Source organism: Neolamprologus brichardi, chromosome 7 (genome assembly GCF_056152115.1).
Source record: "Neolamprologus brichardi isolate AB-2024 chromosome 7, ASM5615211v1, whole genome shotgun sequence".
NCBI lineage: Eukaryota > Metazoa > Chordata > Actinopteri > Cichliformes > Cichlidae > Neolamprologus > Neolamprologus brichardi.
Genome location: NC_142110.1, coordinates 26,276,918 through 26,296,082, shown reverse-complemented (window position 1 = coordinate 26,296,082; position 19,165 = coordinate 26,276,918). Strand labels below are relative to the sequence as shown.

The 19,165-nt window shown below is 39.1% G+C and overlaps 2 protein-coding genes across 4 annotated transcripts in view; both read right to left on the bottom strand.

Moving 5' to 3' along the window:
• LOC102792422 (proline-rich protein 5-like) overlaps positions 1 to 4,715 on the bottom strand; it is a 40,573-nt gene extending 35,858 nt beyond the window's left edge. For 2 of the 3 annotated variants that reach the window (XM_006782252.3, XM_006782253.3), the window contains exon 1: positions 4,521 to 4,715. The gene's annotated coding sequence lies outside the window, so the exon portion shown is untranslated. The remainder of the gene's footprint in view (positions 1 to 4,520) is intronic. The other variant, XM_035915205.2, reaches the window with a different exon arrangement.
• A 5,999-nt stretch (positions 4,716 to 10,714) lies between these two features.
• On the bottom strand, positions 10,715 to 18,666 carry LOC102792918 (G1/S-specific cyclin-D1-like). Its single transcript, XM_006782254.3, has 5 exons — positions 18,076 to 18,666; positions 14,658 to 14,873; positions 14,032 to 14,191; positions 12,927 to 13,075; positions 10,715 to 11,904 (listed from the first exon to the last, which is right to left on the bottom strand). Exons 1-5 carry the CDS (start codon positions 18,277 to 18,279, stop codon positions 11,749 to 11,751), a joined length of 885 nt encoding a protein of 294 aa, XP_006782317.1. The 5' UTR covers positions 18,280 to 18,666; the 3' UTR covers positions 10,715 to 11,748.
• Between the last annotated feature and the right edge of the window lie 499 nt (positions 18,667 to 19,165).

Below are 19,165 nucleotides of genomic sequence, written 5' to 3'. Positions count from 1 at the left end.
TGGCCAATTGACTTTGCTCATAATGTGTAAAAGTTATTGAGCCAGTGCTCCAGTTGTAAATAAAACAGGTAAATTAACTTCATCTAAGTAAGCTACATGTTCCACTTTTTACAGACATAACAAGGCAGCCTTTGTAGATACAGTTTGAGGGAATTCCCCCAACTACATGCAGTGAATGTGGAAGTATATTGCACCAATACCGAGAGAAGAACTACGTACCTGCCTGATATCACAGATGTTCTTAGGCAGGTAAAACAATCCAATTGAGAACCTTTGGGGATGGATGGCAAGGGAAGTTTATAAAAATGGACAACAGTTCCGGACAGTAGATGCCCTTCTTGCGGTCGTCTTCACCACTTGGAGAAATGTTCCCACTCACCTCATAGAAACACTTGCATCAAGCACACCGCAACAAATATTTAAAATTATCAACAATAACAGTGGAGCTACTCATTTCTGAGTTCATTTTTGGAACTTTGATTTCTGTTTTGTGGGGGTTTACGGGGTTTTTTTTGGAGGTGTGGTCCTAAACATTTGATCAGCTGTAAAACAGCCGGTTTCAGTTTAAGCGTTGTTTTCAATAAATTGCATGCCCCAAAAATGTTTTTTCTCACTTCCATTTCTTCTTGTTACATGTTGAAACTCTACTTGGAACCTTGTTAAGATCCAAACATGCCAAATATAATTTTTTGCCATTTTTCAAGTGGTCTTAAATATTTGATTGAGACTGTATAACACCAATGGGGGTCATTTTGAACCTATTGCATTTTAAATGTCACGTAACTTAAATTAAAACACCATTATCTCTTATAACTTTTCCTAAAATGATTTTATTCATCATATAGCAAATTTTGGGGTTTGAGGGATAAAAAGGAAAACAAAAACAAAAAACCTTAATACTTATAACCCCCAATGATTTCATTTTGACCATATAGAAATTAATGCAAACAACAGCTGTGGACAGATTGTCTAGAACAGGGGTCCCCAATCCCAGTCCACGAGGGCCGGTGTCCCTGCAGGCTTTAGATGTGTCCTTGATCCATCACAGCTGATTTAAATGGATAAATTACCTTCTCAACATGTCCTGAAGTTCTCCAGAGGCCTGGTAATGAACTAATTATGTGATTCAGGTGTGTTGACCCAGGGTGAGATCTAAAACCTGCAGGGACACCGGCCCTCGCGGACTGGGATTGGGGACCCCTGGTCTAGAAACACAAGTCTAATATGAGGGCTACTAGTCCAGAGTATGGAGTACCAATCCAAGAAAAGAGAGCAAAGAGTTAAATGCAGAGCAGATTTAACTATTTGGTTTCAGGCTTGATGAATTGCAGGGATGTAGACTGAAGCTTAATTTATGTTACTATGATTGCTGTACTTTACAATACTTCATTAAATTGAGTTTCTTATTCTTTAAAAGTTAACTGTGAGGTCAATTTTAAAATACAGGTGCTGGTCATATAATTAGAATATCATCAAAAAGTTGATGTATTTCACTAATTCCATTCAAAAAGTGAAACTTGTATAATGTATACAATTATTCCACACAGACTGATATAAGTGTCCAAGTAAATTAGTAGAGAAGCGAGGGGAAGGAAAAGATGTGGTCGAAGAGAGGAGAGGCACAGAATCCACGTTGCTTGAGGTCCAGTGTAAAGTTTCCACAGCCAGTGATGGTTTGGGGTGTCATCTGCTGGTGTTGCTCCACTGTGTTTTCTGAGGTCCAAGGTCAACACAGCCGTATACCAGGAAGTTTTAGAGCACTTCATGCTGCTGACCAGCTTTATGGAGATGCACACAGTGCCAAAGCTACCAGTAGCTGGTTTAAGGACCATGATAGATGGTTGCTCTCATGGTGTCATGAGAGCAACCTGGACTCTCATGACAACTGAGCAGTGCCACAGACTGATCAAATCCATGCCATGCTGCACTGGTGCAGGCAAAAGGATTCATGATAATTCAGGCAAAAGGAGCCCTGACTAAGTATTGAGTGCTGTACATGCTCATACTTTTCATGTTCATACTTTACAGATAACCAAGATTTCTAAAAATCCTTTCTTTGTATTGGTCTTAAGTAATATTCTACTTTTCTTAGATTATACACCCCTACTAGAGCACTAAGATCATCTTCCCAGTCACTCTTGGTACTCCCGAGATCCTGGCTGAAGACTAGAGGTGACCGCGTGTTTGCCTTGGCTGCACCTAATTTATGGAATAACCTCCCCATCGCTATACGCAAGTCTGATTCCATCCATTCCTTCAAATCGCGGTTAAAAACCCACTTATTTAGCCTCGCCTTTTCTACCAGTTAACGCCTGCTTGTCAGTTAGCTTAATGCTTATTCTTATCTTCGGCTTATTCTTAATTACTTTTAATCATTTTTAATTTTTTTTGACTGTTTTATCCTTTACACTTAGTTTCCTTCTATGCTTTATATGCAATTCTTTTGCTTTTGTGTTTTAATGCCATTCAACCTGCTAGCATGTTTTGGCACCTTGCCATAGCCCTCATCCTTCCCTGTTACTTCATCCTACTCTCTTGCATGTTAAGCACTTTGGTACACCACTGTTTTTTAAATGTGCTATATAAATAAAGTTTGTTGTTGTTGTTTTCTGAGATACTGAATTTGGGGTTTTCATTAGTTGTCAGTTTTAATCATCAAAATTAAAAGAAATAAACACTTAAAATATATCAGTCTGTGTGGAATGAATGTATACATTATACAAGTTTCACTTTTTGATATTCTAATTCTATGACCAGCACCTGTACAGGCAAAGACCTGTTCAATGTTTCACAGTGAGTGCTCTTTTTATATAGTAGGGTAACCAATATCCAAAATTAACTTTTCATTGATCATCTTCTCCTAAAATAGTTACATTATTCAGGTGTGTAAACTATTGTGTTGTTTGTTGAACTCTATTGATTCTAATAATAATTCTAATAAAATAATAATTTAAAAAAAAATCAGTATATCAAAATAAAACAATTCGTAAAACAAAACCTAATGAAGCAAAATCTTACGCATTTACTTTGTTAGCTCTTATTAATAATTTTTAAAATTAGATGAAAATTAACAACCTAATTTTCATCTTGTTGTAGGATGGGTTAAAATGACCCCTCTGGTAGTTTTATGGTGTTTGAAATTCTAACAAACAAACAATTGTAATATCTGATGACAAATTTGTAATTAGATTCAACTGTTCACAGACTTCTACGCTATTGTATACTTTGGGAGACACTGGCTGAGGGCTGTTCATCAGTGCCCTTTGAATAAAAAATAAAAAAAAAATAGAAAGAAATCAGCCAAGTGCCAATTAGTGAGCCCCTAATCCTAATGTAATAAACTGAAGTGTAAGAGTGCACAGTACAGAGTCTGCAAAAACCCATGAGGGCATTTGTCAAACTGGAATTTCTCCAAGCAACCAATAGCCAAGTGAGTTCTCCCTGTACCAACGTCCTGCCAGTCAGACAGTAAAAAGTAACAGGATCTACAAAGCTCTGTATACTACCTACAGACTATCACCACACTGCAAGGCCAAGCCTGCCTCTGCTGATCCTTGCCCCATAAATGGCCCTCTTACCTCAGGCCATATTATACACACAATACATTATTTTCTTTGACTTTGAAGTTACATGGTGTTAAACAATTCTGGTTACAAAGTAACAGGTGACAGTAGTCACTTGCTTGACATCCGCAAACTTTGAGCTATTTATAGGCCGAACTTGGTAAAGTTATCTTGGCATCCTAAAAAAAACCGTAGGTCTCTGTGACAGGTCGATCCCCAGATATTTGAGGAACTCACATAAATGCACTTGAAAATTACTCAGTCTATCTAGAGCTGCAACAATAAGATCATTAAATAATGCTCTGAGAAGTCTAATCGGCCATAAGTAAGATCATAATCATTTCACTAATCTGCCTTCGTGTTCCAAGAATGAAATAACGTATTACTGTTTCCTCCATCCGCTTCATGTCACTGACAAGTACAACTGGTATCAAGAAAAATCGCCTCATGAACGGTTAAAAACGTATATACCAACACAACAATGACAGTTATAAATACATCTACCGATCCAAAAACAAACACTGGGTTAGTATGCGGTGCAGTTATCGATCTTATGCTTTAAGTTAGCATACAGAATTACTGGTATAAGATCCACGACGCCTCCCCAGAGTCATTACATGTAACTATACGTAAAGAGCTGAACTGAGTGTGACTGCATACCTATTTACATGAAGTTCTGTGGGTCATTCCACACACGTAACTACCAGCAGGTATCTGCACTCTCCCCTTTTCAGTGGGCTGTATCTATTTGACCTAAATGGGGGTTTTCACTTCTATTTTCAAGGATCTCTTCTTCGTAAGTTACTTTTTAGTGAATTCCAGCTCGAGAGGATATGAAACGCGTCCGGTCACAAAAACACAGTAAAAGAATAAGAAACACGCCACAGAGTTTGGCCGCTGTTCTGCGTTAACATCTTGACAGGATATAAGCCTCGTGGTATTCGTGCGTGGACTCACCTCTGCAAACTCGCTTCACCTTTTGCTGCTGCTCTGAGTAATAAACACAGCCGCGGTCTTTAGGCGACTCAATAAAATGTGCCGCTTCTTGTTATCAGCGGCAGCTGTGTGTGCGCATCGCTTGGGTTTCCGTTCTAAAAAAACAAACACTTCCTCCGCTTAAGAACTCATACTGAGAAACGGAGCTCACACAGGTTCTCTGATAACTGGAAGCGAGAACAACTGCCTCTTCCCGCTGCCTCCATTCAACAGGCTGCAGTACCGGCTGCAACCGACGCTGCCATGCGTAACCTTCAAAATAAAAGTCGAATTTGTTAGAAATCAAGTTTTGTGGTGGAATGGATTCACAGTACAACCTCACAACACTTGCACCTGAAGCTTATTCGCAGAAAACACGTTGCACAAAGCAGAGATATGCAAAGGTATATAGTTAAACCTCTATATAATTCTATATATAATATAGTGTTGGATTATTAATTGCCTTTTTCAGAAGACCGCTACGCCTGATTCTGTGATTTACATGAATTTATTAGGCTAATTAGAAAGCAATATAAGAATAAAAGTGGTCACTATTACTTTTTTTTTAAATTAGAACACATAACCATTTCAAAAGCAAGCACAGTTCATGATTCAGTAGCTTAAAAAACATGTTTAGCAGCAATAACTTGGAGTAATAATTTTCTGTATGACTTTATCAGTCTCTCACGTTATTGTGGAGGACTTTTGGCACACTCTTCTTTACAGTGTTGCTTCAGTTAATTGAGATTTGCAGGCTTTTGTTTATACACAGCCCTACAGTATTTTAATTATGTTGAGGTCAGAAGGCTATAGTACAAAGCAGCATTCTGGCTCATCCAGCTAAGTTCAGGGTTAACCCTGGGCTTTCTGTACTATGCCAGTGGTAACTTCTTACCAGGATGTATAGGTATGGTAACTTATATGGTGACCTTAACTTTCTCTGGAGCAGTTTAGATAGGATCCAGATAAGGATCAACAGGTACGAAATCACTGCCTACTGAAACCTAGGCACAATGACTACCGTCCAGTAGCACTGACTTCAATTGTGATGAAGTGTTTTGAAAGACTGATGAGAGATCACATCACTTCTTCGCTTCCTGCCACCATCGACTCACTTCAGTTTGCTTACCGGACTAATCATTCCACAGACGATGCCATATCTCACCTGCTCCACACATCCCTGAGTCACCTGGACACTGGCAGAGGGAATTATGTTAGGATGCTGTTCGTGGACTACAGTTCAGCATTCAACACAATAATTCCCTCTAAGCTTTTCACCAAGTTGACGGATCTAGGACTCAGCTCATCACTGTGTCAGTGGATCCTCAACTTCCTCACAGACAGACCCCAATCAGTGAGGGTGGGAAAACAAGTCTCCCCCTCCATCTCACTCAGCACTGGAGTGCCTCAGGGCTGTGTTTTAAGCCCCCTGCTGTACTCACTGTACACTTATGACTGTGTAGCCACATCAGACACCACCTCCATTGTCAAGTTTGCTGACGAAACTGTTGTTGTAGGCCTGATCTCCGACAACATCGAGACGGCCTACCTGGAGGAGATTAGGAACCTGGAGACCTGGTGCCAGGAGAATAAACATCAGCAAGACTAAGGAGCTGATGGTGGACTTCACCACAAAGCAGGCGAGGAATTACAAACCCCTTATCATCAGTGGCACGCCAGTGGAGAGAGTGGACAGTTTCCGATACCTGGGTGTCCACATCACTCAGGACCTGTCATGGTCCTGTCACATCAACACCCAGGTTAAGAAAGCCCGTCAGCGTCTCTTCTTCCTCAGAAGACTTAGAGACTTCCATCTGCCACTGAAGGTGCTCAAGAACTTCTACTGCTGCACCATCGAGAGCGTCCTGACGGCAAACATCTGCACCTGGTTTGGGAACTGCACCAAGCAGGACAGACGAGATCTGCAAAGAGTGGTGCGCTCAGCCGAACGCATCATTCAATCAGAGCTCCCTGACCTGCTGTCCATCTACACCAAGCGGTGCAAGACCAAAGCCAGGAAGATTATGATGGACCTCTCCCATCCCAACAATGGACTCTTCTCACTGTTGAGGTCTGGGAAGCGCTTCCGCTCCCTTAAGGGCCAAAACAGAGAGAATGAGGAGGAGCTTCTTCCCCCAGGCTATTCGGGCCCTGAACCAGGTGTAGGACTGGACTCTCACACACATCACATCACCACACGCACCACCACACTCTTCCTATAATCCTATAATTTATAATCTTGATAATCCTTTCTGCTATTTGCACTTTTTTTTTTTTTTTTTTACTGTAAATTCCTAAATTAATTTGTAAATTTTGTAGTAACCTGTGAAATTGTAAATACTGTAAAACTTTTTTCTGTCATTTAATGGTCGGGCATTGTACAGCTACAAGCATTTCACCCCCATGTCATACTGTGTATGGTTGTGTGTGTGTGACAAATAAAAAAATTTGAATTTTGAATTTGAACCTACACTGTCCTTGATGACCTCATATCAAACTTGTACACAGACAATGTTTGAATTTTGTTTTCAGAATTAATCTTTACTTTACTTTAGTCTTCTACTGAGAGAATAAAAACTAGAACATCAAGAGCAGATGAGATTCTGAGTCTCAGTTTTAAATTGTCTGAAATTACTTTTCAGCAGGTTTTAAGTATGATTGTTAATTTTTGACTTTGTATATTCACATTTAAGCATAGCCCCAGTGTGTGCTGGCCCTGGTAGAGGCTGGAGACCTGTCCACGGTTTGTGCTGGTATGCTGTATTTGGCTGCACCACACTGGCAACCTGGCGTCCAGGGTGTTAGCTGCCTCTCAACCTATGGTAGCTCTTCATAAAGATAGGACTCGCAACCCAGTCTGCCAAACCAGAGGCACCGTCCCAGATCTTCTACTGAAGGTGTATTAGTAGGATTGAGGGGATCCCTCCATGGTCAATTATATCCTCAGTAGAAGTCTGCAGCACCCCACTTCCACTGTACACAGTATGAGCAGAGTTCTCCTACTGAGTTTCCTGAGGGTTTGCCAGAATTACATCAAGACCAACTGAAAGTCAAGTTCAGTGGCCTCACAGATATAATCCCACACCTGAGTTTTTGCTTCAGCTACTTCCACAGCTCAGGAACTCAGTATTCCTGCTGTGGCAAGGATTGCCAAAAAAAGGTTGCATGATGGGTTAGGATAATGTTTTCTAATAAAAGCAACAGGAAGATATTATTTTAAGTGTTTTGTGCCTGTTTTTGTTTTGTTTTGAGCAGTACAGTATGCTTTTTTTTTTTTTTAAATGTTGGACATATTACTAAATATAAGCATTAAAGACTGTTTGTTTAGGATCTTGACTGCCTTTCTGCTGATTGCTATGTAGTTAGCAGGATTAAGATGCTATACAGCAGCATCAGCAAAAGTAGTATTGGATAAATATTAATAACCATTCAGAAAAATCGTAGAGTATCTATGGACAGACTTGAGACTTAATTACTACTATAGTGATGATGTCAGAAATCCTGCTTGGACTGAGACCTTACTGTTCCCACATTCCCACCCTTGGGAGCCAACATGGGACTGAAGGCCACATGACAAAAATACTATGATGACCAGATTTCTAATGTTTCTAAGGTCTCCCAGCAGAATTGGCTTACTTGTTTTTCAGCTGTTTGTACAGTAACTTACTGTGTCCATGGCTGCAGCACACAGAAGATACTGGGTCAGGTTTAGGCCACACTGGACATCACTTTAGCCAAAGAGGAGGTCAGAGAAGTTGGTGAAACGCTGGATGTGGGGTATGAATATCTTAAAGGGACAAACATCCCCATCTGCTGGATAACCACAAGAAGTACAAATAAATATCTGTCCTTGACCAACTAGAATCAAAGACTTATTTAAAATGATCTTCACTCATTAAATGCCTAAAAATATACTTTTTACACCTCAAGTGTACTAAATTGTAAATTAACTGCACTGTATATCATTTTTACACTTCCATTAAACACTTAAAGAGCCCTAAATACACCACTATGTGCATACACAATGTGACTATAGGGTTTATGTGTGTGATTTTTTTTCTTCTTTTATTTTTCTGCCAACTGGCAGAATGTTGTACTGTTGCATTTTGGGATTATTTTGCACACGCAAATTGTGTGAGAAAAAATAAATCAATTTGGAAGAAAACATTCCCTGTTCTCTGGACTAAAGAAGAAAAAGACCACCCAGCTTGTTAGTAGTGCTCACTTAATGCATCTCTGAGCTTTACTATGTTTGTCAAACCTTTAGACATGGCAGCTTGCTCATTTGAAAAGGTACCATCAATTCTGAAAGGTATATACAAGCTTTAGAGCAACATATGTTCTCTTCCAGATCATATCTTTTTCACTGAAGACGTTATTTTAGCAAGATAATCCTAAACTGTACACTGCATCTATTATAACAGCATTGCTTCATAGAAGACTCTTGGTGATGAAGACTTGCCCCAACCTTTTTTTAAGATGTGTGGACAATATCTTTATAAATATCTTTCTCAGTTTTAACATTTCATATCTTTGGGCTTAATAGATTTCTAAATTGTTGCATTCTGTTTTTACTTACATTATAGTCTCTCAGCCTTTTGCAGCAGTTTGACCAGGACGGACATTACATTAGCAGTTCGCATCCTAGACGTTTCTTGCTCAGGCAAATGTGAGACCATCAATTGTGTTGTGTAAAAGTCAGGATGGTGCACAGCTGACAGCCCTATTTGACAACCGTTAGAATTCATATTATGGCAAGAACCAGACAGCTAAGTAAAGAGAAATGACAGTCCATCATTACTTTAACCTCCTAGGACCTGGCATCCACATATGTGGACATCACATTTTGGGATGTCTAAACCAAAATACTAAATTTTGCTCTACAAGGGCCTAATATCAACTTACGAGGACATTATGCTGCCACTGTTCTATCAAAATTTAAAACGAATGTCCTCATAAGTGGATCTCATTTTTCTCAGAAACAAAATCCTGGTAAGAAAAATTGTTAAACTTGAATTGTTCCCCAAGTGCAGTCGCAAAAACCATCAAGTGCTACGAAGAAACTGGCTCACATGCGTACCGCCCCAGTCACCTCTGCTGCTGAGGATAAAGCAGCAGAGGTAACTGGGGCCAGTCACCTTCAGAAATCATTACAGCACCTCAGATTAGAGCCCAGATAAATGCCACACAGAGTTCCAGTAGCAGACACATCTCTACATCAACTGTTCAGAGGAGACTGTGTTAATCAGGCCTTTATGGTCAAATAGCTGCTAAGAAACTGCTACTAGTAGATAAAATAAAAATTGAAATATTTTGTCATTTGATACAATATTTTCCTTTGATGGAATGAAAACCAGAAATGTTCTGTGGCATACTGCTGGAAGTAAACCATCCAATGCCCCAGATAGTTTTTTATTATTAGTTTAACTATAATTTGGCACTTTTTTTCCCCCAACCGTATTATCTACTGTACTTGCATTTGCATGAAATTTCATTCAAAAACCATTAAGTGACATTTTTTAAAGCTTGTGGATGTTTGCGTCTCTCTAATGTTTGTGTTAGCCCTAGCAACCTATCATGGGTTTGCCAGAGTTTTCAGTGTCATTGCTCTTTAGCCAAATCGTCATCATGAGACCTTATGGACATTTAACCTGTTCCAGTAGAAGTCATGTTCAATTTTTAGTTAAAAGTTGGCTGGTTTTGCTTTTATAGTCTTCCTATTTAAAGCCTATGCTTCCAGTTGTTTTAGTCTCTGCTCTCCATTAGAACCGCAAATCCACTTTTGCAATAGGTAGCGCTGACCTGCAGCCACAGCAAAAGGGATAATGTGTGTTTCAATGGAACTGAAGCACGTTTTACCAGAAAATTTCACCCCCCCCCAAAAAAAAAAAAATCTGGTCCCTTTCTACATTTCTGTAGAAGAACAGACAGGTTTATTTGAATGATAATGATGCTGTGAAATCACCCTTCCTCCTCCTCCAAAACATAAAAAAAAAACTAAAACTAAAAATCCCTGGGACTTTGCTCATCCTTTGGCTTCAGAGCTAGCACCAGCATGGAATTGTTAGTGTGTCGTGCATTCAACATCACATTATAATATTAGTGGAGTTAGCCATCTATATTGGTATACCAGAGGTACAAAATCAACACCAATTTTGCACCAAGTCATGAGATCATTTTACAGTAGATATAGTATATTTTATTAGCCAAATACAATGGGGGGCATTTTAGGCCTTGACTCAAGAAAATCAGTGTTCACATGGAATTAAAGCTGAACAATAACTTCATTCGTCATGTCTTAAAGCAAATAACTAAAGATTGTATTGTAAACTATTGGTATTCAAACCAGGATTGCCCTGTAATAAACTCGTATTACATCTTATTCAGGATTATTATTGGTATGAATTTATCAGACTGTCAAAGCTACATGTGGATACCTTACGTTTAAAACCTGAATGTCGAAGTCATTTCTCATATTACTCTACTTAAAATACACTCACATTTAGACAACCTCTCTAAATTCACCTACTGAATTCAACAAGAGAGACCCATGACATCAAATTACTATATAATGCAGTAAAAGACCTTAATAAATAACATGTCATGTGAAGGAAATATTGTAATTTGAAATAGAAACTGTCTGGAAAAAAAGCCATGAAAACAAATTTCCACACATATTTAAAATGATGTTTCATTTATGTAAACAGACTGAGTTAGAGGTGCCTTGATGTGTTTTTCTTAAAATTTGGATACATTTGAGCTTCATAGCTGTTTAAAAGAAATAATTAGTGTTAGCCCCTGAAGCTCAAATTCTTTACTTTGGAAGGAGGTGTGAGTTCAAAAAGGCCCTGTAGTGCTTTGTGGATCCATGTTGAATTTACTCAGTGCTTACATGCCCAGGTCTTAAAGGCAAATATTCACCCCGGTTGAACACCTACCTGCCTGCATTCATCAACACACTGTAACACATTACTTTTTCAGCCTTTTCATCTGCATTAGCATAATTCCAGTTCTGCAAATAACGCCATCTGCTGAGAATCTCGCTATGGTTGTTGCCACAGTTCATGCTGACTTCACATGAACAGCTGTGACAGACTGTTGAGTCCAGTTACTTATAAATGCTCCATGACGTGTGTATTTTTATGCGTCTTATACGATCATCAAATTCATCTGCTTCTGTTTCTTCATCCAGCAGCGTTACTGCTAGAGCTCAGATGTTAATGTCTCGTACATCTGTGGGCGTCGCTGAGTGGTCCTCTCCCATTTTCTTAGTTTCCATGGCAAATGAGTGCTGCTGCTGTTGTGCCTGTCTGAGGCTGGTTTCCAGCAAAGACTCGATCTGTTCCTGACATGCTCTCAAACAATCCTGAAAAGTGAGAGTTCAGAGTAATTTATATATAATTTATACAGTAATACATAATTTAAAAAGATAAGGTCTCAGCTTAGGCTTACAGTCACAAACAGTGGTCGAAGACTGAGAACCTACATAGAAACACAGACTACCATGACCTGGATGATTGCTAAGGAGCCTGGAAAGAAAGTGGGAGGACTCCAATCACTTTCTTTCCGAGCTCCTTAGTTTGGAGATTCAAATCTATATGCAACAGCTGTGTAGAAGAGTGTGTGTCATCCATGTGAGATACTGTTTGCTGTGTGTAAATGAGAGCAGTGTCTGAAACTGAGAAAAATATACCAGGGCTGCTGTCTCATATCCTGCAGTTAGAAAACTTTGCTGTCAGGGCGTCTGTGAACAAATGTCATGTGCAGGGTTGCGCTGCAAGTGACGGTGCAGCTGCTGTGATGGGCCGATGGAGAAGCAGCCACATTTCCCAGTAAAGAGAACCCAACCTGATCGTTATTTACTGCATCACTCACATCAAACACTTGTGGTCCAAGATGCCATTTAAAAACAAACCCTTCCAATATTAATTGCCTTGAGGCAGCTATTGTTGTGAATTGGTGCTATATAAATAAAACTAAATCAACTAACACAAAACTTTACTGTTGATATCAGTAAATGGAACGCAATGACTCCCTGTATGGACTCATCTCATGACCATTTCTATTGTTGTGTTTGAAGAGGGATTCATTAGACTGGAAATACTGGATAAGTTAACTAACCTGAACGGATTATAAAACAATCCAACACAGTCCCATTAACAGCTGCATTTTGACAAACATTGTTTTCTAATAGCATCTATTGGATTCCTCAGGATCCTTCTCCCTCTCTTCGACACCCTGTTAAATTCAGTTCTGCTCTTTTTCAGTAAATCAACAGTATTATTGCGGAGCAGGACTAATTACACACTCGTTCTGCTAACATCTTTCCTCTAATGTGACTAAGTGAATGTAATGTGTACCAGTCATGCTGTGAACAGATGTACCCACCGGGTCACTTTTGATGGTCTGAGCCAGCTGTTCTGTCAGTTTTTGAGACATCATGGTGTTACCCACCATTCTCATCTGTAAGCCCTCTACTGCTGCCACCATGCTGCCTGCTGCCACCATGGATGGGGGGCTGGCTATGAATTTGACATCTGGAGAGAATCAAAGGAATTTAATGTAAATTTGTTAGTTTTTAAATGGGGATTAATAACAAACAAAACATTCAAAACCACAAAAAATACAGATGCTTGAGGAGAATTTCTGTTCTGTGTTAAACAGGAGCATGCGTTGATGGCAATATGTTTCATATATGAAGATGCTTTAATAAAAGCAAGAAATTAAGATGAAGTTATAGGGGCTTTAAAGGTTTAGGAAAACCCAAAGATTGCGTACAGGACTAGTTAAAGCAGACAAGCCATAATCACAGCAGATCAGCTGACCCCAATCCCATCAATCATCATTTAACAGCTCAGCTGATGCCTTTCTACACATTTTTTTTCTTCTTTCTTTCGACACAAAGTCCACACAAACTAGCTGCTTTGGCCTGCCCACATTACATACATGGAAGCAGCTCCTCCTTTTATGCCGTCTCTCAAACAATGCCATACCTGTTTTTAACCATCCAGCCACTCTCTAAGACATCAGGTCTTTATCTACCTCATTTCAGACTCGCAAAATAACTAGGGCCCAAGCCAGGGTTAAAAATCATGAAACCTTCTGTGCTTCTGTCAGGTGACAGTGCGAACCACGACAACAGTTTCACCAGGGAAGGTTGAGTCAGACAGCAGGGTTGAGCTGGTCTGGCATCTACCAGCTCTATGGATGGAGACTGCAACCTGATTTGTGCTCCAAAGCACTGCACATTATAGTAGTCAGACAGCAGTGGATCCATTGTCTATTTATGCATCAAATATGAGCAATTAGGAATAAGTGAATTGTTATGCAATTTAGTAGAGAAAACTATGAAGTTGGGTGTTTAAAAATACATCAGTTATTTGTTGGCTTGTACTAACCCAGTGAGTCAGTCTTATTACCACACTCTGCTGAAGAGAAATTTCAACCACAATATATAAAGACAGTGATGCATGTGATGTAGCCTCATGCATACCTGTGGCACACAGTGCAACAAAGGTCTGAGCGTGCTTCCTCAGTATCGACTTGTTCTCTTTGTTGACAGGCAGCTGAGACAGGAAGTGGTCGATGAAGTCAAGAGGGGTGGGTGAAGCCAGGTCCCACTTCAGCTTATTCAAAACCAGCAGCTCCATCTGCTGTGAGTGGGTGAAAACAAAGATGGACAGAAGGCCAGGTTCAAAGTGGGATTTGACAGACAGACGGAGGGATTAACAGATATCTTATGGTCACTTTTGGGAGATTTGGGGCTTACAAGTAACACTGTAAGAAAAGGGGTAACTGAAATGATTAAGGAAATACTCTCGTGGGACAATGAGACACTACAATAACTGTCCTGATATTTAGAGATAAAAGACCTCATATGTTGGTGGAAAGCTTTTAATGCAAGGTGGAAAATGTTAGGAGGTTACTAGAACTATTACAAGTCATTCTCTGGGGACTATACATTCTACAGCATCTGGGCATTAGCTACTGAGATATCTTGTTTTGAGACAGACAGCCCTGCAGGATGGATGTTACATGAAAAAAAAAAAAGTCCCCAGAATCTTAGCTTCAAAACAGAGAGAGCACTTAAATGATATTGTTTACTTCAGAATGCCATACCAGCAACTGAGAAGGTGTGACTGAATTATCAGTGTAGATGCAGAGTTTCTCTGCAGTCAGTGGGATTGTCTCCTTTAGTTTAGATGCCAGGAACATGCAGGCAGCTCCCAACAACTGTAGATGGTTCTTCTTCGTGGGTTCCACTGACAAGATGCGATCCATGTAGTTCATAGCTAAGGGGAAAACCTCCTCCTCACATTTCTGCTCCTCGCACACCTGTAGCAACAGTCAGTGAGTACTACCATTAAATACTGTCTAGTCGTATGTAAAAATGTTGTATTAGTTTAAGTCCCAGAGTTTAACTCCCTATAAATGTTACCAGATTCAAAATTTGAAGAAACAGAGTTCAGGTATTGGAAATGTGTGAGATATAAATGTATCCAAGTGATAACCTTTGGGGAAATATAGTCAACTTAGATGCATAATAATGGTCACTTGAGTCTGGCCCCAAAATGAACCCAGTCCCCATTTGGGCCTGTGTAAAAGTGCCCAACTTTACAGCATTAAAAACACATGTTTACAACCTGATACTCTAACAGATGTCCCGGCACAGGCAAGGGTAGCAGAAAGCCATTTGCTAGGAGTCAATGAACTGGACCTCTAAGTAGGGTTTGTGCTGTTTTAGGCTTTTGGGACACTTTAATGTAACTATCAAACAAATGATATAGTAAAATTCTATAAAAACACATTTATGGTTCACTCTGTGGGAGTGATTTTCTAATATCTTATTAGCACTAATTAGCAGATATGTATGTAGGTCATTGAGGCAACTTGAAGGTGCATCTGCCTTCTTGTTCAAATATGGCCCCTTTTGGCTTAAAAAAAACAAAAACAAAAGGAGAGTGAAGGGGGGGGGGGGGGGGATAACTACAGGCTAAATGCTGCCATTGAGGTTTTACATTGAATGGCTTTTATATACAGTACCTGTATCAGCAAGTGTCACTCTATTTTAATTCTCAGTGTACAAAACGTTAAGGAATTCAGAGTTACAAATGATTCTGATGCTTTACATGCTCTATTGGTTTGTAACTGTTTTAAGAATAGACAGAAAAAGTTTTTGACTGCACAGTACAGTTTCTTCGAGTTGTAAAAAAAAAAATTATTGGATTATAGAAACTCGCAGTTACTTAGATTAATAGATTTAACACAAAATACCTTTAGACACTGCTACTTTAAATTCAACGAGTATATTTTCCTCTTGAAACATCTTTAAAGCTTTTTCAGTGCAAACAAAATGTATTTTGCAGCCAGCATTGTTAAAGTGTTTAATCAGGGCCCAAGCACTAAAGTGCGAAGGCCCTAATGTATCTGCGACATTTGTTCTTGTTATTTGGGCAAAATAATTGTTTATAATAATTGAAAATAGCAATTTTGACATTTCCAGGCATTGTAATTTTGCAATTTCCTCCTAGGGATTTATTAGATCAACTTCATATTTTGGCCGTATTAAACTGCAGACCTTTTGAGTCTTCATTGCAGGGGGTGTCCATGACACCATGGCTAATTTTGATGATGTGCCATGAAAATTTCATTTGCTGTTGTTGACACATACATTATCCAATCCATACCAAACTTATCAAGCGTGATAAGGCTCCGGCTTGAACACATTCTAACTGTCAATACGATGAAGGCTTTCATGTCTTATGGTCCTTGTGATGGAGCACTGCAAACTGGCTCCACGGCACCATCTACAATATGTCCAGGTCATATTTTTCAAAAACAATAATTTAGTAATATAAACTAAGGTATTTTATGTAAAGCCTGAAAGAGGCTGACGGGATTAATTAATTTTGTCATCATTTTAACACAATTTCACAATCATTTAACCAGAATTCTAAGTGAATTCTCATTATCAACATGCATCTGGATCCATTTTTCTACTAATTTTGTTAATGTCCTAAAAATTCTTTATCATATAAAATAAAATTGCCAAGATATGTCTATAAGTCTTAATAGATAGATAGATATATAGACATGTCTATAATTATGCTTAATATTAATATATATGATATTTAACAAAAGAAAATATTTAAAATTATTGAAAATTACCTTGTCCACACTAAATGTTTCTCATTACCATTTCACCTGCTCATAAAAAGCAAACTGATGAGCAGTACCACAATGCATCTCCTCAGACAGAAGATTCAAAATGGACACAAGGTCAGCTGCTCGCTCTTCTCTCGATTTGTGATATTCTTGTTAATCTTACTGGATCTTCTGCCTCTTACACTCCCTATTATCATTACCGAAATTGGATTACACTCAATACTTCTTAAAATAGAACAACATTTTTTATAATTATAAATACATTTTAAAGCTTTAGCATGAAGCAGAATTAAAGGTTGTGTACCATACTAGCATTTTAGGTCATTAGCCCAGAGGATTTCATTACAGTTACTCATAATTCTCATTATCATGCACTCAAAATAGCCATAAAGGTATCGAGAACCCTTGATGCAGTAATGAGAGCCTGATTCAATTTAAAAGCAGTTAACAGATTGTGTTTAAAACATTTCATAAGTACTAAGACTTTATTTCTATATTACAGTTCTCCATACTGCTCTATATTAACTGTAATTACAGAGTATTTTACATGTTTAAGAGGTAGGAATTGTTTTTGACCAAGGTCCTAAGAAAAAAACAAAACAAAAAACAAACAAAAAACCCCCAACAAACTGATAATGTTGAATGTATGAAGACTGACAGACAATCATCCCACAGCCAATGCCTGCAGCGTCCTCTGGTCGCCATTTCTGCGTCTTGGCTGAAATTCGGGCAAAGTACCCCCCCCCCCCCCCAAAACACAGAATGATCCTTTTTTTAACAGTAATAATAGCAATATTTGAAAATTTTATAAAAAAAAATTGACAAAAAAACCCGTACGATTTTAAAATTGGAAAATGTTATGACAGGAGAAAAATGTTACCCCACCACATCTTTTAGTGATATGCGTCTGTGATGACAAAAACAATGGCTGAACAACATGCACTAACAGGACAAGCTCAAGATTACAAAAACAAACAAAACAAAAAACCCGCATTTAACTCTGAGCATAAGCCAAGGAAATGCAACAAACGGTGGGTCGGTGTTAATGAACATTACCGGACAAATAGACTGAAGTTCTCCGCGAAGCCCCAACACAAAGGCAGCGCGTGGCCGCACGACTGGCAACTCGCCACTAAAATAGTTTTCAGCTTTCACGTCACGGAACTGTATGTAAAATCTATCGCACACACTCTGTGGGATAGAAAAATGACCATCGAGTGAAATGAGCTTGTTACCGCGTGGAAATTAGGTATCAATAATCGGTAATTGAAGCCACGTGACACGCAACAAAACACAAACTTTAATGGAAAGTTGCAGAGCAGAGGAATTCTGAGTTCTGTGAATGCGGTTAACGTGTATCGGCTCAACTCACCTCTAACATCCAAGCAGCGACTATCCTCCTCATGTACGGAGATATCTCTCTCTGGACACATTTAAAGTAGTTAGGAGCGGGGAGGTACATGTCTTCTACCCGCAGCAGAGCGTGCAGGACCCGGTCAGTCAACAGGTTGGAGTCTCGGTAGGCTCTCGGTATAGGAGGCCCATCCCCCTCGCAGCACCACAGCTGAGGCTCCATGCCTTATTGCGTCCGTAGCACTGTGAGTCTGTACTTTTTAAGTCACTGATGTGCTCGACTAAAGCCAACTACTTAGCTAACAGCACAAAATTATTAGCCGCTACATACTTTGTTCACAAAACCGTCCAAATGCTCCAGTTTATTCATGTTTGTATGTAAATTTCAGTTACCTGTTGGAATTAAATCTGTAAATAACTTAACCTTTTAATTTCCTCTACCAAGTTAGCTTATACCTTTTCGACGGTTTAAAAGTTACTTCCTTTTGTTGGACAAGACAGAACTACAGGACAAACCAGAACAGCAAGGCTTTCTCCACCGGCAGACTACATCCCTGTCCTGCTGCGCCCTTTTACTGGCACATTGTTCGGCGTCAAACAACGCGAGATAACATACACTTCCGGGTATACACTTCACAATAAGACAGCAGTAACGGTCCTTTTTCCTTACTATTGAAGATCACGTCAGTAGTCTGTTGGTTCACTCACGGAAATGCACTCTGACAAACATGACTGCTTTTGCGCTTAACTTGGGTAACTTTGCTCTCAACATAAACACGCGGAGAGAGAGAGAGAGAGAGAGAGAGAGAGTGTGTGTGTGTACTAACTGTCTAAAGATAGAAGCGGAATGGAAAAATGGAAAATTATTTTTTAATCATTTCAAGGAAAATTTACAAAATGTTAAGCAGCATTGTCCGTCCATCTATCCAGCGATGCATCTATTCATCCATTCTTTTAAGCGTTTTTCCCATTTCTGGGTCAAAATGTAAATCATATACTAGAGTAAAATGTATAGAGTTAACATTCATGTGACTTTCTTACAGGACTGGACTGAGACAAAAACCATTACATACTATACGAACACACATATATTTATATATATATATAAA